General features: G+C 43.0%; 1 protein-coding gene across 1 annotated transcript in view; it reads left to right on the plus strand.

The window, feature by feature from the left end:
* PATJ (PATJ crumbs cell polarity complex component) overlaps positions 1–17,143 on the plus strand; it is a 362,302-nt gene extending 345,159 nt beyond the window's left edge. The window contains exons 43-45 of the mRNA XM_032839752.1: positions 9,853–9,959; positions 13,378–13,501; positions 16,880–17,143. Coding sequence (XP_032695643.1) covers positions 9,853–9,959; positions 13,378–13,501; positions 16,880–17,026 — 378 coding nt within the window. The 3' untranslated portion in view covers positions 17,027–17,143. The remainder of the gene's footprint in view (positions 1–9,852; positions 9,960–13,377; positions 13,502–16,879) is intronic.
* The last annotated feature ends 5,441 nt before the right edge of the window (positions 17,144–22,584 follow it).

The following is a 22,584-nucleotide window of genomic DNA, read 5'->3' on the forward strand; positions in this document are numbered from 1 at the left end:
CCATCAAAAGGAAAGAAGAGGAACAGATTAATTATCTCATTAATTAGTTAGTTAATCAATTACCCAGTTAATTAGAAGTTTGAGATTACTGGGAAAATTTGGGGCTCATTGGTGATAAGTCTATAACAATTAAAATGAGATCATTGTTACCTTGAAGAAAATAAACTTGTACCAAGAAAAGGAAATGTAATCATACTACAGTAGTTGACTCAGTATAAATAACATTTATATAAACATTATAAGTCATAATAATAAAACCAACACAACCAAACATCATAATGCATGAAATACCAGCATCATGGTTATTTGGGATATATTATTGGAGAGGAAAATATGAGAAGTAAATCTTTAAAGTTGAAATAAAAGAGATTGTTGGAAATTGTTAGAACTACAGAGGTTTAAGTATATCTAAAGAAGCACAAGAAACAAGTAGAACTTTAAAATAATGTGAAATGGAAGAGGTTGGCAAGCTAAATTTTCATCCACTGGAATATTTCATCTGTTGAAATAGGGAGTTGATAGACATCAACAAGGTGATAAATTTTAAAATAGGATTATATGCATACTACTTAGCTTATACCTCTAGAATTGAAAAGAGAAGTGTTTAGTGTGCCTCGAGAGAGTGAAAGTGTTGAATTTTTTATCATGTACTGTACTATTTAATTTTTTATCATGTGCACAGAAAAAGAAATATCCTGGAAAAATAAATAGAAAAGAACCGGGAGTCAAGAATACAGGTTCTAGACACTTAAGGAGAAAAGAATTTTAAAAATAGCACACTTACCAGTGAAGCAGAAGTAAGTAAAGCTGGAAAAGTCACTACAACTGGTAGATAAATCACTGGCAATCTTTAAAGAAATTGATTTTCTTTCAGAGTTGGTGGCAAGTCAATAGAGAGCAAAGGGGTAGTTGGGAGCAAAGGAGATAGAAGACACCCTCTGAAAAAGAATATTAAAAATTTTACAGTGAAGCGATGCCTGGCTGGCTCAGTTGGTAGAACATGAGACTCTTGATCTTGGGCAAGCCCCACGTTGGGTGCAGAGATTACTTAAAATCTTTAAAAGGAAAAAAGCATTCAGTGAGGATCATTGCAGTGATGCCGCTGCTAGTTCCGAGGCCAACCTGAGACCCACTGGAGTGGCTCATTATCTAGAGAAAGTAAAGCATGTTATTCTCTATGCCTGGAATATCCATATCACCCTCCCTCTCCCCTCTGTGAAAATCCCTCCTGTGAAATCCTTTGTTTGGAAACTCTCCAACCAGAAGGTTGGGGAATAGGGAGTGCCTGGGGGGTCCTTTTCCCCTGAGACCACAAACTGATCCAAAGTAGTATCTGTGCCCCTAGCACAGGGCCTGGCCTAAAAAGTGTTGGTCACATTGAGTGGGTTGCTGAGCTGTCCTGATAGAGTTAAAAGATACGAACTTACAGAGAACTAATCAGCATGGTTACCAGTTCGGTCCAGAAAAATTCTGCTGGAGTAGAAAGATGGATGGGCTTGGGAACGGAGAATGTGTGTTGATGGAGAGCGCAGGGAAGCATGTAAAGGCACATGTGAGTCTCAGTAAAGGAGTGGCTTGTGAGCTGTTCTTCACCTTGACTGTGTGATAAAGCCACTCATCCCAGTCCTGGTTCCTGGGTCTATCCCAGGGATTTCACTGGTCTGGGATATAGCATGGACTTCGAGAGAGGGAGAGTCTGAAGCTTCCCAGGTGTTTCTAATATGTAACCAGTTAACCTATGGGGGTCATGACGGATAGAAAGCCAAGGGATGCCAGGAAGGGAGTGGTGAGCTCCAGGAAAAAGACAAAGAGCTGAAGGTTTGAAAGTTGAAATGAAGACCAGTGGAGGTTCTGTAGAACAAGGAGTCTTTAATGTCAGAGAGTCCTCTCACTTAACTCTTCCATTCTCTACAAATACGGATCATAGCTCCTTTCTTCCGAGGTGGCTGTGAGGATTAAATGAGGTGTCATGTTTAATAAAACAGTGGATTGCCAGTGGTGAGCATTAAATAAGTGCATTGTGTTACTTTCATTATAATAATGCGGGCTTGAGGTCAGTAGATGCAAACATTTCTAAAACCCTGGAAGGAGTGGTTTTCCAGGTGGCATGTGAGATCTATGCCACTAGATGGTGATGTCACGAGCAGTAACTTCGCCCCTTATTCTACTCCAAACTTTAAAAAGTTGGCACTTCACGGGCACCTGGATGGCTCAGTGGGTTTTAAGCCTCCGCCTTCAGCTCAGGTCATGATCTCAGTCAGGGTCCTGGGACCGACCCTGCATTGGGTGCTCTGCTCAGCAGGGGGCCTGCTTCCCCCTCTCTCTGCCTGCCTTTCTGCCTACCTGTCCAATAAATAAAATCTTAAAAAAAAAAAAAAAGACCTCACTTTTAAAAAAAGTTGATACTTCTAACCATTATATTTTTAAAAGATACAATGAAGTTCATATACTCTGATGTCCCTGGAATCAGTGTCTTCAGATTCTAAATAAAAACTTGAAGCAGGTGTGCTTTCTACTTCATTAAATTACACCAAATGTCAGTCCTGGGACAAGGCAAACTTTTCTTGATTGTTCCTCTGTTCCATGCCCCACCTTAGGATGCCAGCTTTTTCAGAGCACCTTAACTTGACAGCCTTCCTGTCAGTTTTCAGCATATCCACACTATGGATCTAGGATCCAGGATGGGCGTGAGTGCTGAGTTTGTATTTTGTACTGCAGGATTTGAGTCCTAACAAATATAAGGGCTAATCTTACTCTTCTACGGGATCAGCAGCTCAGGAAAGTTGGAAGCAAGGAGCTCAAGCTTTTGTGCATTGTGATAATCCTACTTATCTAGAAAATATTTGACTTCTCAACTCTCCAAAACAATCCCCCAAACCTATTTTTTTTAAAAGGTTTTATTTATTTCAGAGAGAGAGAGAGAAGCACAAGCACAAGGGGAGTTGGGCCGAGGTACAGGGAGACGCAGACTTCCTGCTAAGCCTGGGCTCCATCCCGGGACCCTGGGATCATGACCTTGAGCCAAAGGCAGGCACTTAACCGACTCTGAGCCACCGACTGAGCCACCGCCCTCCCCAAAACCTATTTTTAAGGAAAGATACTCATCTTAGGGTCCATGCAATAAAAACGTGTGCTTTATGACTCAAAGTATCAAGTATACATCATTTTAATATAGAACATACAGTTCTGATTGAATTTAGTTTTGCTTTTAACCTGAATTAGTAAATGCCACAAGAAGCTGAAGCATGAGAAAGCATATCAGAAAAAACACCCTCCTGGAGGAGAAAATACAGTTTGTCCATTCGGAGGGGGAAACACGCTGTGAGGGGCAAGGGCAGTTGGAGGGGGAAACACGCTGTGAGGTGTAATGGCGGTTGGAGGGGGAAACATGGAGTGAGGTGTAATGGCGGTTGGAGGGGGAAACATCCTTATTGGTTCTATCTCTTCCACTGATTCATAGGCCTCCGCTTTTTCATTAGATTCAGAGGATAGGGCTTCTTCCCCATCCTTCATTTCACAAGTCTTCTTGTCGGATACAGTGACTTTCTCTTTCTTGTCTTTCATTTCATGAGTCTCCCCCTCCTCAAGTGGAGTGAGGTCCTCCTTTTTCATTTCACGAGTCTCTCTCCCCTCATGCAGAGTGGCGTCTTCCTCTTTCATGTCACATGTCTCCCTCTCCTCAGGTACAGGGATTTCCTCCTCCTCTTCCTTCAGACCAGTGGCGTCGCTCTCTTCACGTAGGCACTTACTAAATATTTGATCCTAACAAGGTTGGGGAGAAGGTGAGGAAACAAAAAGTACTTTCATTAAAGCCCAGTGAGAGTTCAAACTGATACAGCCACGTGGCAGCTTCAGACGGTCTGTTACGTTTCCTTTGTGCATCCCCATCACCAGGCAGTGCCACATCTAGTGATTGGTCTTAAAGAACCATTCAAGGTATACATAGCAGCACTATGCGCAGCAATAAAGGACGACATAAACTTAAAGGACCCACAGGTTTTGAACCAGGCGAATGGTTCTGAAGGGTGAGTGGGAAGCGGGGAAGACATCCGCCGTATCTCCAGTCCCCAGGGATGAGAAGAAAGGTTGCTGATCTGAGTATGGTGGAAATGGAGCTGGCCCTAGCTGGGACCAAGAACTCCGGACACCATAGCTCCTGAACCACATATTCAAGTTGCACAGACCTTAATACCCATTGTCTGAGGACCTCAAAGCCTTCTTTGCTTTACCCAGAAACCCTGTCGTTCCCCTCTCCTCTCTCCATTTTGAATAGCATGTGTTCCTGTCTGCCCCCCACACTACATCAACTGCCAGCCTTTCTGTTGAAGGATGGAACACATCTGCTTTCCTCTACTCCTGTCTCTATCCTCAGAAACTACCACAGAAGTTTGTACCTGGGAGTTTTAGATTTACTTTAAAAAAAAAAAAAAATGAGGGGCACCTGGGTGGCTCAGTGGGTTATGCTAAGCCTCTGCCTTCAGCTCAGGTCATGATCTCAGGGTCCTGGGATCGAGCCCCGCATCAGGCTCTCTGCTCAGCGGGGAGCCTGCTTCCCCGTCTTCTCTCTGCCTGCCTCGTCTTCTCTCTGCCTGCCTCTCTGCCTACTTGTGATCTCTCTGTCAAATAAATAAAATCTTAAAAAAAAAAAAAATGAGGAAACCTATTAGTCTGTTTGCCTTCCCCCATCTTCAAAACCCATAAATAGACCTTTTCCCAGCCTTACCTCCATGTTGTTCAGTCCCTGGTGTTGATGGGGGAAGAACACTTCAGAAGCAGGGCTGAACTAAGACTCATAGGCCACATCTCCTTGGACTTGTACCCAGCTGAACATATATACCCTTCTGAGATCAGATTATTATCTTCCACAAATCAGTCCCTGGGAAGACCAATCAACTCCAAGAGCAAGATGGTTAATGCAATACCTTGGGGCTATAGAGTCATTCTGGGGGTGATGGATTTATGTTCTCCTTGGCTTCCTACAAAAGACTAAGCCATCAGTGAAAATCCTTCACATTTCCCATCTAGCTTCTTGGCTTCCACTCCTACAAAAGAGGAGCTTGAACAGCTCCAAGGATCCTAGGTAAGCCCCTGGGATTTAATATCATCCGTGGGTGGGAGGCCCTTTTTATTTCAGGGTTGAGGGTAAGCAAGAGGCCTTTAGATTTTATTTTATTTTTTATTTTTTTTAAACATATTTTTTAAAGACTTTATTTATTTATTTGACAGACAGAGATCACAAGTAGGTTGAGAAGCAGGTGGAGAGAGAGACACAGGCTCCCTGCTGAGCAGAGAGCCCGATGCAGGGCTCAATCCCGGGACCCTGGGATCACGACCTGAGCCGAAGGCAGAGGTTTTAACCCACTGAGCCACCCAGGCGCCCCGAGGCCTTTAGATTTTAGAGGGATATGAGTTCTTCTGTAAGACGGTACTATTAGAAGTGTTTTTATATTTTCTAGCTAGATTTTTATAAAAATTGATTTTTGCCCAAGTAGAACTGTGACTTTGGTTTCACAATTTATATGGCCGATTTCATGGACTCTTGAAAGAGTATTCTTTTTCCAAGAGTTAAAAAAAAAAAAATCCTTCAGGAACGTCCATGGCCTATCTTCCACACCCTGAGCCCTCTTCTTATAGTACCTTGTAAGAGCCAGGGAGTTTCCCGGCCTGTCATCAACCACACCCCGTGATGATCTGCTCTGTTTGTAACTGCCTGTTGAACTATCTCTCTGGCTCTCTCCCTCCCTGACACCATATCTACACTGTACTTAATTATATGCAGAGTGAGTCAGTTTGCCTAGTGTGAGGGTCCAAGACCAGGTCTATACCCTCACACTGCATATGATGTAGAGCACAAGATTCTGGAGTGAAATGATGTGGAAATGAAACCAGCCCTCCCTCCTTAACTGACCTTGGAAAGTTCCTTAAGCTCTCTGCTCCAGCTTCATCTGTCTAAAATGCAGGAATAATAGTGGCACCTACCTCTATAGGGACTCAGGAGAGCGCTTAGTGTAAAGTAAGTGCTCAGCTGATCTCAGTAGTCACGGCGCTGTTAGAGACTGAACAAACCAAAGAAAGGAGGAAGTTGCCATCAAATCCTGAGGTACCTTAAAGAAAACAATATTTTATTGACTTTCTTCCTCAGCCCCATAATGGATGGTCTGTTTTCATGGTCAGCTGAGAACATAAGTCCAAATTCCCACCAAGTACAGGAACATCCTTTACTGTATCCCAAATTAATAGATTTTGAGCCTCTGTTTGAGTGCTAGCTTCAAATGGGATGGGATGCTCATGCCCCAACGAGCTGTGCCATTCTGTTCTGGAAGGGCCTGGCTAGAGTTTTTTCTCTCCTAAAAGGACCCAAAACCAATCTCCTTGTAGCCTCTATGTCTCACTCTGTTCCGTGGAAATTCAGAAAATTGAGTCCCATAATCCCTGTTCCTTAGGAAGGTTTTGGATTCATTCACTCCACAAATACTCATTAAGCAACTGTTAGGTGCCAGTCACGTTAACACTGAGAAGCAGTCCTTGTCCTCATGGATCCTGTGGTGGGGAGGTAGGGGAGACCCGTTAGCAGTCATGGAAATACGTACCATCACAGTTTGTTAGAAATATTTTGCGAGTGCCATGGAGAGGAAAACAGGAGAAATTAATTTAAGCACCAGTAGTAAAGAAGGCTAGTATAAGGAAAGTGACTTGTAAGCTGATACCAGGCCCACTGGTGGGTTTTGGGGGCAGGGGGCGGTTAAGATTGTGCGTAGAGAGAGCTAGAGTGTGGTTGGAATGGAAAGAGATTGACAGGATTAGAGGAGCAGGCTAGGGGAGGATCTTTGTGTGTATAATTAGGGAGTCTGAATTTTATTCCAAGTACAAAGAGACCGCTGAAAGGTTTTAAGCAGGGGAGTGTCCTTATCCATTTTATATTGAAAAAGATAACTGGCTCTTGTATAGAAGAGAGATTAGAAGAGAATGAATGCGATGCTGGTTCAAGGCAGCTGATAATGATGAATTAATTAGAATGGTCACCATAGGGGCAAAAAGGAAGCAGATTTGAGAAGTACGTTAGAGGTAGACTCCAGAGGACTTGGTGGTGGATTACATATGGCAGGTGAGAGAGGGATGTAGCTGGTGGGTAGAGAGTAAGCATTCTGTGTGGTTAGCCTCCCGGCATCCTTTCTAGTTCAACAGTGGTCACCCATCAGCAATGAAGTATTTCCAGTCTTACACCTAGCACATTTTAGTCAGGTGGTCAGAGCTACCATCTACTAAGAGGGAAAACTAGAAGGAAAGTGACTTGCAAAATGGTTGTTGGATCAAGAGTTTGAATTAGCTAATGCAGATGGTAACTTGGCAATTGGATACAGCAGACTAGGCTGGGAATTTTCAGCACCTTGTGGCATTTAAAGCTATGGGAGTATATACATTGTCACCTAGACCCTAAGTGTGCATGTGGGAATTGGACACAGGACTGAGCCATAGAGGTGAGTAGAATAACCAAGAGATGGGAAAGTGGGCCCCAGCAGCAGGAGAAAGGCCAGAAAATGGGTCATAGAAGTTTAGTTCTGGTGATGGGGAGGGCTGCCAGGGTGGAGTGGCTCATGAAGATGGTGTAGGTTGAGATTACAGAGGTCATAGGCAGAGACAACTTCTCTGATACACTTGCTGTGGGAAGAGTACCGAAAGGGCTGGTGGAAAGTGGAGGGGCTCTTGTGGTCAAGACAAATCCATCTTTTCCTCCTTGTCTCATCCTAAATATTTGCCCAGTTCATTCAGCCATTCTATATATGATGGTATTTCCAGAAGATTCCATAACTTGTACACAGCTGTGTTTTCCCCCAGAATAGGATACTTCACCAAAATGTGTTCTGATTCACCAGGGTGGGCCTGTTGCTTTCCTCGTAGTAAAAACTCTAATGACAGGGCGCCTGGGTGGCTCAGTGGGTTAAAGCCTCTGCCTTCGGCTCAGGTCATGATCCCAGGGTCCTGGGATCGAGCCCCATATCGGGCTCTCTGCTCGGCAGGGAGCCTGCTTCCTCCTCTCTCTCTCTCTGCCTGCCTCTCTGCCTACTTGTGATCTCTATCTGACAAATAAATAAATAAAATCTTTAAAAAAAAAAAAAACAACTCTAATGACAGATGCAGCTAAACCCGGCAGTTTGGGCAGCCGCGCCCTCTATTGGCTCATTCTGAAACTGCAGTCAAATCCAGTTCCTTTGCATTGGTGTCAAGTCCCCCACTCCATACCTACTTGTGCACAATTATAATCTAGAAGAACCACAGATCAGAAGCAGGAGTAGCCCAGGAGCTCTGGATAGAGAAGCTCTGAACTCATAGAGATGGAAGACATCTCCAGGCTAAGCACACAAGGCAGGCTTTTATGATTCCCATTCAACAGCTGAGAAGCTGAAATTCAGGCACAGCACCATTTTAATGGCAGAAACGGAACTCGAGAACCTCATTCTGTGTCCTACTATAAGCTGTGAGAGACATACTGTATTTCTTTTGCATGCTTTTGAATGTTATTTGCAGATGAAAAATAGAAAGTGCAAGTTTATGTGTCATATACTATTGTTTGGAAGCATCTAAAAAAACCCAGATAATAGAGAATCAGTCATTCCTTCTTTCTTTCATTCGCCAAATATTATTTGAACGTGTATGTGACTTAAGTTTGTGACCCTGGGGAGCTGGGTTCCCTTTGGACAGTTTTAAGCAGAGGAGTGTAATAACCTGCTGTGTTTGAACAGGAACATTCTAGCTGCTCTGTAGTGAGCCAGAGAGGGGCTGAAGCAAGAACAGCAAGAGTTCTTTTGTAGAACTCCAGGCAAGAGAGGATTTTGTAGACAGACCAGTAGAGGGACACCCACGTGGCTCAGTTGGTCAAGTGTCTGCCTTTGGCTCAAGTCATGATCCCAGGGTTCTGGGATTGAACCCCATGTCTGGCTTCCTTCTTAGTGGGGAGTCTGCTTCTCCTTCATTCTCTGCCCCTCTCCCTGCTTTTGTGTGCGCTGTCTCTCTCTCTCTGACAAATAAATAAAATCCTTGAAAAGGAAGGAAGGTGGGGTGGGGGGAGACCAATAGAATTTTTATGAGGACTGAATGCTGGTTGTGAGAGGAGTAGTCAAGGACACCAGGTCATTGGCTGAAACAAAGAATGAAGTTGTAGTTATCTGAGATGAGGAAGTCCACAAGAACAGACAGAGGTCACAGGGGTGGGCTCAGTGCTGCACGTGTAAGCTCTGACCCACCTGTTGGACATCCCACAACTGGTGATTGGCTAGGAGAGCGGGAGTTAAGAGGTGGTGCTCGAGATGCGGACTGGAGAATTATCATTACATAGATGGTATTTAGACGATCCAGTAGGGGGAGATGAGATAAGATGAGCTAACTAAGGGGAGGGTTAGATGAGAGAGATAAGAAACTCAAGGATGGAGCCCTGTGGCACTCCCCTAGAGGTTTAGGAGATAAGAAGAAAAGGAATCAGGTAGAGAGGAAACTAGTAAAGCTTGGTGTCGTGGAAACCAAACGAAGAAAACAGATTGAGGGGCGCCTGGGTGGCTCAGTCAGTTGAACATCTGCCTTTGGCTCAGATCATGATCCCCGGGTGCTGGGATTGAGCCCCGCATCGGGCTCCCAGCTCAGCAGGGCATCTGCTTATGCGCTTATGTGCCTGCTCGCTCTACGTCAGATAAATAAAATCTTTAAAAAAAAAAAAAGTTTGAGAGCATAATCATTTGTTTCCAAATGCTGCAGATAGGTTGAATCAGATGAGTATGAGACCCAACCATTGAGTATAGTATGGTTTCTCTAATTCTCCCCTGACTTACAGTGGATTTTCCTGTTCTGGTTTTCCCCCAGGTTGTAGCAGATACCAATATAAGCGCCATAGCAACTCAGCTTGAACACATGTCTCCAAGCTACCACCTTGGTTCTCCCACCGCTGAACACCACCCAGAAGACACAGAGTGAGTATTCTAGGTGCAGAGTGCCTATTCTATGTATGGGCAAGGCTCAGTGAGACCTTTTCCAGAAACTAGAGTGTGCTCTCTAAAGAAGAGGGGGAGGTATGCATTACCTTTTCTAACTCCTGGAGAATCTCCTCCAGGAACGCACCAAGGTTTCCTGATTTCTCACCAGGCTTGGTTCCAGGTAGAACTTCTAAGAGAGGGCCTGTGCACACACTGATCCGGTCACTTTGACACAGTGCCTTCTTCCTTAACAAATCACAGATTGACCCCCAGGGGTACCCTGCTTTATTATGCAGGGACTGTGTTTTCTAAGCTAAAATCTTGTTCTGAGAGTAATCCTAGTGCTATACTTGCTGGCATTCTTCATTGAAAACAGTCTTTGCCGTTAACGAAAGCATTGGTTCTCATGGGCATATTAAATGTCTAAGGAGCATTTTTAAAATGGCTAATTTCTCCGGCTCCGTTCTCAGAGATTCTGATGAGGGGTTCTACAGCGGGTTCCCCAGGACAGCTTTGCTACAGGTGGACAGAGGGTCTGTACTTTCAGAAATGCTGCCTAAACTTACGCCTCTCAGAACCGCCAGTACCTGGTTGCCAGTACGTGCTCCATAAAGGCTTGTTGACGGATCTGAATGTTTCACTGGAAAGCTCTGATGATCACATACATTTCGAATTTTCTCCTGGTACTTTCAGCTTAAATCATACCTTTGAGTTTGTTTTTCTTGAGGAAAGAATATTAAACTTAAGTTCATTTTAGTTTTTTCTCATTATGAAAGGAATAAATGCATGCTATTAAAACATGATAGATACACCCCTGGGGCTAATAATACATTATATGTTAATAAGAAATGTTTAAAAATGTTAAATATGACAAATACATAAAATTAAGATATTTTCAAGTTACAGTGGCCCTATTCTGGGGTTGGGGGGGAGGATCAGGACCCTATTATAGAAGTGTAGTTATGTACCTTTAGCATCCTTTGATGTCCCTATGGAAATGCAGAGCTGCCCTTGTGATCTTGGTTCCTTTGCTAGGAACCACAGCTCCTGGCAAGTTGGGAATCACTACCATAAAAGAATCTATAAATTATTTAGAATCCAACAACTGTTAACATTCAGAGATTTTTTTTTTATCGGTCTTCTATATGAAAGTAAATTAAAACAAATTGAAAATGTGAGATAAAGGGAGGCAAGCTCCCATCTGATGTTGCCAACTGAGGAGTAGAGTTACGTCCCCCCATCTCCCGAAAACAGGTCTCTAATTGTGAAGCAGTACAGTTATGACAGTCTCTAATGATTTGGTGGCTCCCAGTGCCCAGCTGTAAAACAATGACTTTGGACGTCTAGATTCCTATTTTAGTATCCTTAGAAACAGGGGCTGTGTTTGGAGGAGGAACCATGAATCCTATTCATGTCTGCCCAGTGGGCCACTACTGAGAGTACTTACAAGGCCATGAAGTCCTGAAATGGGGAGCCTTATTCATGACTTCATTACCATGTGGCCATAAGGGATAATTCATCATTATTTCAACATGTCTGTATTGAGCACCTTTCAAAGGCTAGATACTGTGCAAGTACTGGGTTCTGAGGATTCAAACTTAAAAACCACAGGTTATTGCATTGCCCCAGTCCTCAAGGAATTGGGGAGAATCGTGAAAACAGGCCCCTAAATCCACATTTGTAAGAGTTGATAAGTATAGGGGAGCTAAGTTCCCTGAGAAAGTTAAGTAAGCACGGGGTCCTGTGAAACCATGGAGGTGGGGGCACAACTCTATTAGGGTGTGTCCTTGAAGACACAGGTGCTTCTGCTTAGTTTTAAAAGAATTGTAATAAGCAAGAGGGCATTCAGAAGAGTTAACGATTTATAGGACATAAACGTTCAGCAGTTACTGTGGATGGCCTGCTGTAAACAACCAGTAAGTACATCAACAAACAACCAGTATCGGTGTGGCAACTGAAAATCCACCCGGACAGAAGCCGGGCAAAACTGAGAAGAGGGAAGAATATTCTAGTTGGACAGAACAGCATATGCAAAGGTGGCTTATGTCCAGTTTTGCAAATTTCTCTAAATCCGTGACTGGCTGAGTTTGTATGACATGGCTCTGCCTCTCAGATGTGCACGTTGCCACAAACCAAGTGAGGCGACCAGCATGTAATATGAAAACTCCACAAGTAAGACGGCAGGCACCGGCATCCTGGGGTTCCTTTTGGTTTTTACCCTTTGGACAAGGGCATCTGGGAATAAGAAATTGGCATTCACTAAGCTGAAACTACTTGAGCCTGCATAGATCATTTAATTTTTAGCCATGTTATTTCTAAGAGAGAAGACTTCCACACTGGACAAAACTTTGAAAATCTAAATTACCCGTTGGAAACAGACTGTCTTTATCCATTTTGCTTCTCCTTGGTTCCTCTCTTTTCTCCTGGATTTCACTTCTCACGGACGCAGTCATGATCCTGATTTTGTGACAAGCACACTCCAGACAGCTGGGAACACTCAGATGACAGTGACTTAAGGAGTTCGTAGTCCGGTAGAGCAGAAAGACAGCTCAGCAGTCCCGCCCCAGTACAGCGAGGGCGCCGTGGATACCTGGCCCCACTGCAGAGGGGCACAAAGGAGGATCAGCTGACTCTCTCAAGGGAAAGCATCACCTTGGAGGGGGGCTTTGAAGACTGAGCTCCCACCCTGGGTCCCCTAGCAGGAAGTGGAGGGCGAGGAGTGTGAGGCTACTGGGGCAGAAAAGGAGCAGCAGCGTACTGAGCTCTCAGGCTGGGGTCACCTGTCCTACATAGAAGCCCACCTACGGAGTGGTGGTCTGCCACTGAGCTAAGCGGTCCCCCACCTCTCCGTCCCCACACATTCTTTAAGGATATAAAGACAGTCTCGGGGCACAGTGGGTTAAAGCCTCTGCCTTCAGCTCAGGTCATGATCCCAGGGTCCTGGGATTGAGCCCCACGTCGGGCTTTCTGCTCCACGGGGAGCCTTGCTTCCTCCTCTCTCTCTGCCTACTTGTGATCTCTGTCTGTCAAATAAATAAACAAAGTCTTAAAAAAAATAAAGACAGTCTCATTCAGCTTTAAACAGTGAGTGTCGAAGTTAAAAACGAAGCATATGGAAGGGTGTTGTGACAACCTCTGGATCGTGACTTTATTTTTCATTAAAAAATAGTGCGTTTTATGAAAGAGAAACCCCTAAAACCTCAAGTCATTAAAGACGTACTACTCATCGGTCCCGCGTGACATGGGAAATGTAAAAAGTACATTTCTAGATTGCTTTCTTGAGAGTTCCGATTTCAGAAACTGGCCTTCATATTTCTCAGTGTGAAAGTCTCTCTCAAATCTGTGTTCTTCCATTAAAATGAAATTCCCTCTCAGTATCTATTCTCGAATTAAACAGCGTGCATTGTGTTTTCAGAACACCTCCACCTAAGATTATTACTTTGGAGAAAGGCTCTGAAGGATTGGGGTTTAGTATTGTAGGGGGTTATGGAAGTCCCCATGGAGACCTGCCAATTTATGTCAAGACTATATTTGCAAAGGTATTTTTTTCCTTTTTACTGTACTTTTTTTTTTTTAAACGTAGGTGAGATTTTTTTTAAGTGCTTTGTTTTGCTTACTTGTAGGTATAGCTGGGTGTGTGCTTATATGCTTTTCATTTTAAACTTGTGTAGGACATTTCCACACCAGACTAGTGAAGGAAGAGTCCTCTTGTAAGAGTGGAGTTCCAGGAAATGTCATTTTCTTTGACCCTATTACAAAAGTAGATCTTAAAGAGTGTCTTCTTTCAAGAACGCAACATAAGGAGCAGTGCCGCACTGTTTGGAAGCTGGCCTTGGAAGTATTATTCTGGGCTAGTACAAAAGTTTGGCTTTCTCCTTCAAGAAAAGATGGCAGCAGAAGGCTGTGGTGGAAAGCTCTGTATGAGCCTTGGGTCAGTGCTTCATTAATGGCCGTCCATCACCAATAAACTCAGGATGCATTAGCTGAAGTTGCTCTCTCTGTTCCAGTCCTCTGCTAAAGTACTTGCAGGATCAGGGCACTAAATTAGACTCCAGCTGGGTAATAGTGCTCTTTAGGAACTAAATAAACCAATACATCCTTGACACGTAGGTCACAGTGTACATTCCTACTGCTGCCTCTAGATGGCTCTTGGATAGGTTTTTATTAGTATTAGTATTACTATTAGTATTAGTATTTAAGTTTATTCATTTAAGTTATCTCTACACCCATTGTGGGGTTTGAACCCACAACCCCAAGATCAAGAATCGCACGCTCTTCCAACTAAGCCATCCAGGAGCCCCTTAGATAAGTTATTTTTAACTTTATTGTGATTTTTTAAAATTGGAATCCAATTTTACTCTAAATTTTTAAGATTTCTGAAAAGGACTTAGTATTGACAGCACGACTTTATTCTTCATGGGTTTTATCACAGTCATTTGTTTATTAAGTGACCCAGTGGCCTCCTACTGCTTTTTCCTAAGGAAATAAAGGTCTTCGAGAGAAGAAATAATATAGCTACTCCTTCTAGAAAGCTCCATTATACACTAAATAACAAGTGCAGCTCTTATCACTGGTTAATTGAACCTAACCATGACCGGACATAATCCTTAAGTCACTTGGCATTTGCTTTCGGAACATGTTAGGGAGCTACAGATTTACCCACCTGTTTCCAATTTGTTAGGGTGCCTGTTAGGAAGATGTGTGATTCCCAAACCACATATCTGTTGACCTGGCTGTGGGCGAAAGGGGAGAAGGAGGGCAGATCAGAAACATTCTGGATAGCGGCACTGCCCCAGTCTGATAATTCCCAAGGTAGTAAGCTACCTACAGACCCTCCTTTTCCTAAGACAACACCATAAGTAGTTGTGATAATTATTCTTTGAGGAACTATTATACTTTGGTTTTAAAAGAGCCAGCTATGTAGATAAGAATAGTGAAAAACACATTCTCCGTCCCTGCATTGGCCTCTCTAAAACCCTTCCAGAATGTCTGTAAAGCCCTCCTCACTACATAACTGTAGGTGGGTCTGCTATGTTCAAACAGAGGACTGGTTAGTTTCTCAGGCCTTTTGGCCTGCAGCCCAGACTTAGCAGTCACCCCAGCAGTACCCATCTAGACAACCAATAGACTGTGGGACCAGAGCCAGGTACCTTTGGTCAGGTCAGCAGAACATACAACTGAGGATGAAGTGGCCGTGCCTGGCTGGTGGGTTTTTGAAAAGAAACCACCATCAGATCACGGTGGGACAAGGTAGTGGGGCCAATGAATGCACAGAAGATCCCACAGAATCTCTTTTCAAAGGTCCTCCTTGACAGTGCTCATTTAGAAAGCACCTCTGCAGGTGATAACCTGAGAGGAAATATGGGACATCCTTGATATGTTTTATTTTTTAAGGAACGGACCTTTGTTTGTAAAGTGAGGCACACTTAAAAATGAAAAGCTCGAATTAAAAAAAAAGTTCTAAAGCCCTAGCCAATGGCCTACTTGTTCAGTCTCAATTAAAAGAACATTCCACTGCAAACAATTACTATCATTATTTTTAGATAGTTCCATAGCATTTATTATAATATGTCCTTTGATGACTTTTTTTTTTTTCATTTGTTTGAGTGAACTAGTATATCCAAATTTGTCAGTTTTCTTTAGAGAATCAATAAACCAAAACCTGGCAAAAGTTCTTTGGGTGTTTTTGGGTTTTTTTTTAATGGTGAGATCCTTCTAAAAATGAATTTTGACATTAAGCTAAACATTTCCTCATAAGAATTTAGAGGGGGTAAGAAATATAGCTATATGTTTTTACACGCTTTTAAACAACAAACATTTTTTTAAAAGTTCATTTATTTAAGTAATCTCCACACCCCAATGCAGGGCTCAAAGCCATGACCCCAAGATCCAGAGGTTCATGCTCCACAGGCTGAGCCAGCCAGGCACCCAACAACAATCATTTATTCTTAGAAATGTTTGTCTTCTCAAGTTTCTGGATCTCAGATGCCCACAGGGTGTGGGTTTTTATGGGACCCTTGTCCCTAAGCTTCTTTTAAAAATTCTGTTGCTCAACTAAGAAATTAATTTGGCCCATTGAGGTCTTTTTTCCCCTCCAGAAATAAGAAACATGACAGGCACTTTGAATGTGTAGGACTTTGGGGACTCCGTCTGATTAACGGGCTGTCAGAACCTTCCATTTTCTTTCAGGTGTTTGGTTGGAAACTTCAAAGTCAAAGCCAAGTTCAGGTCTTAGTCTTTCCAGCAGCCATCCAGATTTCACCATTAGCCAACAAGAAATTGGCCTAACGACTACAACAATCCCGAACATTTAGGGAACAGCTTTTCAGAGACTGCGAAATCTGAAAACATGAGCTCGATCACCATGAGAGTTCATTTTTTTATGCTACCACCATTATTGAGTAAATACCATGTGCCATACATTCACTCCTTAGAACAGGCTGAGCCAGGCCTGAGCCAGCTAGGGGCCCTGAGGCCACACTTACTTTTGACAGATCACGTCAGTGCTGCTATCTCAGTAATGCAATAGGAACCCTATAGAATGATGGCATTGGGAACAAGACTAACACCAGATTCAGTTCTACCTTTGCCAGTATATTACATATTTGTGAATATGACATTCAAATTCCCTTCTGTTCTGAATATTGAAATAAGGTCCTACCTGTATTAAAAGAAACGTGAATGTTAGTACATTTCTACTAGTATGTTACCTAAACAGTGCATAATTATGGTTACTATTCAACCATTATTCAAATAACACATCCCACATTCTTAATTTTCCTGGTTTAAAAACATTACCTAGCAATAACTTTAACTGGTAGTTTGCAAAGTTGCTCTTTTCATAAGCACACCATAATGTTAATATTATTTGTGAACTGCTTGATCCTGGATTAAACTGGAATGTCTCTTGTTCGTAGGGAGCAGCTGCAGACGACGGCCGGTTGAAGCGAGGCGATCAGATTTTAGCTGTTAATGGCGAGACGCTGGAATGTGTTACTCATGAGCAAGCTGTGGCCATTCTAAAACGCCAGAAAGGGACTGTAATCTTAACTGTGCTGTCCTGAGCCTCGGGTCCTAATCACAAGATAGATGCTGTAGAATATCCATAGAAAGATGAAGCTTTGAGGATAAAAAGCAGCCTCCACTAGAATTCACCTTCATTTATCACCTCACCCTCCTGGCTCGGGCGGGAGAGGTGGCTAGATTTCACATGAACTTCCCAAACCAACCATCGACTCTTGGTGAGGTAAATTTCTAGAACTGAACAAGTCTTACCTGATTTGCATCTCACATCCATGTTTAGCCACTAGTAGTAACTGGTTCTGATTATCTCTGCTGAACCCGAAGTGAACCACCTCTCATCCCTGTGCCCTTCTCTGCCCGTCCCCACTCACTCAGAGGCTTAACAGCAAGCTCACATGTTTTCTGACGAACAGACACAAATGTTAACCAACTTGTCATCTCACTCGTGATTTATTCATGCTAATTGTCTCTTCAAGTATGCCAGAAAACATTAGGAGTGTAATTAACTTACCACTGCTCCCCATGATGAGACACCCTGTTCTCCTATGGGAAATTATTGTGCTCTTTTCTGCACGACTTAGAGTCAGATAAGTCTCAAATTTGTTTCTCTGGGTAGATCTTTATAAGCTAGTCATTGATGATTATGATGAGTCAATTTGCAGACTGTAATCTGAAAATTCCGGAAGACTTTCTGATTGTTTTCTTGGCTACATAAATGTGTACCACTGAGCAAACGCACCTTATTCTCCACGGGAACAATTAGCATCAACGTTCTGAATTCTAACCATGCTAGGTTATATTCAGGTCCAGGAAGTTCAGCTGAAGTTAATGGCATCTCAGCAGGCAGGCATCATTGCCTCTCTTCAGTCTTCAGACAAGGAGATAGAAGCCCCAGAACCAGTCTGCAGAGATCAGTAAGTTTTCCCTCAGGTTAGACCAGGTGTGGGTGGCCTTGGACTTGTGCAAAAGCAGAGTGACAGATTTAAATATCCTTCCCCTTGGCTCCATACCAGTCATTCTAGCAGCACAAACTGTAGGAACAAAAGGATAGAACAACATACTTAGCCACAAAGTGACCGTGGAAATGAACTCAGCCTAAGAATCAGTGAGGGCTACTTGGCTGATGTTTCCTGATCTTTAGGAAAACCCCCCATTTGCTAAAGTTTTGTGTGCTAAGAAAGCAATTGCTGCAGAGAATACAAAAAATACCTTTAAAGTTGAATAGGGGCATTCTTATTTGGGTATTAGCAGGAAAATGGGGGAAGATGCTTATCAGTGAATGTTATAGGTTCTTCTGTTTTAAAAAAAAAAAAAAAAAGGTACCGTGAGAGATGAGTACCAGGCTCAGTAATAGAAGTAGTTTAGCATCTTCGAACTAAAACACAATGCTGCAAACGGTTCACTGTCACTATCCGAATGGAATGGACTCTGATTTTAAAATGTTATTTAATAATTACAGATTTTAATTAAGAATTACCTTCGAGTAGACATCATCACAAAGTGCATTAACTCTCGTCGGAATATTTTGTGGCTATTCCAAAGTATAGAGTGCCTAAATGCTACGTTGAAAATGTCTTTCGTGGCTGGTGTTAAGTTTTCTGAAGTTACATACGGCTTTTCGGAATGTCTGATGTAGTCACCATGTGCAGTCTTGTTAGGGTCTTATCTTTCATTGCATGAGAAGCTTTCAGCCTTAGAAGTTCTAGGATAATTGTACCTGCAGGAACACCTGAGGCAACGTAGAAGAAGGGAAGCCCAAATAAAACTTGAAAATGCACCTTAAAAAGAAAAAGCATGTGTGTGTGCATATGCTCACACGTGGGTATACACACTCACATGCATAAGACTTCATATATGACTTTTGAAATGTGATTCTGCTTGATTTTGATGGAATGCCATTAAATATCGATTTTGAAATAGCACCCTGCTGTCCTGTTTCATACACATTATCCTCTTAGGTCACGCCCCTGAAAGTCTCCCGATAATTGTGCTTTATAGTCCTTGCTGCAGTAAATTGACCAGTATTTTCATCCCTGGTTCTGTCTCTGCTGCACGACTACTTAATAATTGCCTTGCCAAAAATGCTTTTTTTCATCAGAACTTAAAAGCTAAGAGGACACAAAAGACGGGAATTTGAAAAGAGCTGTTGTCTCATAGCCACATGTATGGTTTTGGCCTCATCATTTGGAAAATCTAAGTATTGTGATTGGAGTGAGCATGAAAGGGAAGTCAATCCGGAAAAACAGAACTGCCGAATGTATGTGTAAGATGTTTCCAAAGAGTCTAAGTAAGTGTAGTTGCCTGAAGGGCAAATGGAATCTTACAATATATGAAAAACTGTAATTTCTACATTTGGTTTGGTTTTTTTTTCTTTAGCCATTTTGTTCCCTAATTTGAGGGGTGTGGGTGTGGACTCCAACTTCTCACAAAGTTTTCCAGTCCTGTTAAAATCTGGGCTGCATTCATGGCTGTCTTGCAGTAAGTGTGTTGCAGCATTAGAACAGGTGCTTTATAAAAGAGCCAGTGTAGTAGTCTAGAGGGCAAGTCTTGGCAACCCCCTGAGTTCGAATCCTGACTCACCAGCCTTGTGACTTTGGCCGAGTTATTTAAATTATCCCTTGCTTTAGTTTCTTCAGTTAGAAAAGGGTGGAGGTGGGTGGTTTCTCAGTACTAGCATTGAGTACAGTCCACGTAGAATCCTTAGTACAGTGCCTGGCTCGTAGTGAAGTATTACTTCAACAAACATGAGCAATAAACCCTTTTCCCCAGGCGCCTGGGTGGCTCAGTCAGTTAGGTGTCTGCCTTCGGCTCAGGTCACGATCCCAGAGTCCAGGGATCAAGTCCCACTTCAGGCTCCCTGCTTGTCATAATTATGGTTATCCTTCTGCTTCACCTCCTGCTTTTTTGTGCTCTCTCTCTCTCAAATTAAAAAAAAAAAAAAAAAAAGACTTTTCCTATATGTGGAAGTGGCTTGAAATTAGACATTCATGTTGATGATTTGTGGTTTCAAACAGTAATGACCTTGAAAAAACATATTTCTGAGGGGGGCTTAGCTCAGAACTCTTGCCCAGAATCTGCAGCCTGGGTCACTGATTATCCTGGCGTGAGCTTGAGGAGCTAGAGCCTGTGCCATCAAGAAGTCAGAACTGAACTGGAACCAGGGCCCCCAGCATCAGCCACACCACTGGGATAGGGAGTAACGCCCACTCCATAGGCCTGCCCACTCCATAGGCCTGCGCTCCTATCTCTGGAAGCCGGCAAGGCGCTTCAAGTACCATCAACCCTGTGGTGAGGAATTTTAACCTCTACAAACCTTAATTCCATGAATTTGGAATTGCAAACTGCTGTTCTTTTAACCCGGCCACACACTTTCTGCCCCTCTGTTATCTAAGAAGTCAGCCTATCCCACCAGATGATGAGCTTCTTTGAAAACAGATTAGGTCAGATTCATCTTAGATGTTAATTCCATCCCGTATGCTTTCCAAATACTGCACGTGGGGCGCCTGGGTGACTCAGTCGTTGAGTGTCTGCCTTCCACTCGGGTCATGATCCCAGGATCCTGGGATGGAGCCCTGCATCAGGTTCCCTGCTCAGCGGGAAGCCTGCTTCTCCCTCTCCCACTCCTGCTTGTGCTCCCTCTCTCAATGTCTCTCTCTCTCTGTCAAATAAATAAATAAAATCTTAAAAAAAAATACTATATGTCCCATCCTTAGAAGTTTTATTTGGGACACACACACACACACGTTTCATTTCCTTCATGTTCATGTTTTCCTTTACATCAGGGGTCAGCGAACGTGTGGTGTAAAGACTCAGAAAATAAATATCTTAGGCTTTGCAGCCCTTTGCAATCTTTATCGCTACTCCATTTTGCCATTGTAGCATGGAAGCTGCCATAGACAATACAGAAATGAATGAGCTTGGCTGTGTTCCAGTAAAGCTTTATTTACAAACACAGCAGAGGGCCAAATTTGGCTTATAGGCCCTGTGTACTTGGCCCCTTCATATATCTGAGCATATTTTAAGACTCAGAGTAGTAGTTTAAGATCCTTGTCTGTTACAGTATCCCATCATGTTTGACATTCCTGGGGCTGTTTCTTATCTACTTTTGGGTGGGTCTTATTTCTCTGCTTTTTTGCATGTCTGATTTTTATCGGATGCCAAACATTGTAAAATTTACGTTTTGGGGTGGCGGATTTTGTTGTCTTCCTTTAAATAGCCGTGGACTGTTCTTACCCACAGTTCCAGTTGCTTGTGATCAGTCGGATCCTTTCAGGTGTTGTTTATAAACTTTCCTAGGGGGGTCTAATGTACCTTTAGTTTAGGTCTAAGCTTGCCCTGTTGATATTAAGGATTTATCCTGGAAATTCCACCCAATGCTGGTATATTATGAGGTCTTTCCATTCTGAACATTGGAAACTATTCACAGCCCTGCCTCAACTCCAGGTGTTTCTTTGCTGGCCTTGAGGAGTTCCCTCCCCTGCACGTGCAGGTTTGTACTCCAGCCAAGGCTAAGGGGGTCCCTCTGCAGGTCCCTGTAGCTCTGTCTCTATGAAGTTCCTACTGTCCAGGCCTCTGCCTTACAAATTCTAGCCATCATGGCCTCCCTGAACTTTGATCTCTCCTGCACCAATGGAGTCTATACAGTTTCCCCTTCCCGAGCTGTGGCCGGGATGGTGCCTCGTGGCAGGACACAGGGACAAGTTGTGGACCTTGTTTCCCTTCCTTCAGGGACAAAAATTCTGTGCTGCCTGTTACCTGATACCAAAAACTGTTGTTTCATCTATGACGTCCACTTTTCCAGGTATTTACTACAGCAGGAAGATAATTCCCATAGCACTTAATTCTTCATGGACAAAAGCAAAAGCCCTTCAGCCCTTTATCCTTGATCTAATGAAAGGGATATAAGATGCTGATGGCAATCAGGTTCTCATAACATGATGATTCAGTTTTCTGTAAGCATCTTGCTCTTAAAAGAAGCACTATACCAGTAAGCCCCTTGGTTTCTCCCAGCTTCTGGAATCAACTCCAACCTTGGGTTCCTTCCCACAGCCACACCTGCCCACATGACCTAGGGAGGCGATCTCTTTTCAGGAACACACTTTTTTTTATCAGGATTAGAACTACCCAGCCTCATCTTGGGAGCTCAGGCAACATTGCCTTTCCTTACAGCATTGGTTTTCACACTTTATAAGCAAGTAAAAGTTTTTAGCTTCAGTTTCCTCCTCCATTTTATATTTTATTTATGCTTACATTTTTCTATTAAAGTCCATCAGAATAGACATTTTTGAGCACAAAATTTTTAATTTAGGTAATAGTTCCATGTGAAGGTTTTGACACCTTGACTTGCAATTGTCAGATTCTCCATATTTAAGACTAGAAAAGAAACATTTCACTGTCTGCACAATGGCAATAGAAACTGAAATTTGGAAGAGGGGTGTGTGTGTGTGTGTGTGTGTGCGCGCGCGCGAGTGTGTGTGTGTGTGTGTGTGTGTGTAAAAGACTTTAACCTCCACCCCTTCTGAGCAGCATTTTTATTCCCAGTCACTTTAAGGAGCAAGAAAGCAGCTTTGGCCTTGGATCCCTGAGATGTTGCTGTCAA

Source organism: Lontra canadensis, unplaced genomic scaffold (assembly GCF_010015895.1).
Source record: "Lontra canadensis isolate GAN:19392208 unplaced genomic scaffold, GSC_riverotter_1.0 scaffold109, whole genome shotgun sequence".
In the NCBI taxonomy this organism is placed as follows: domain Eukaryota; kingdom Metazoa; phylum Chordata; class Mammalia; order Carnivora; family Mustelidae; genus Lontra; species Lontra canadensis.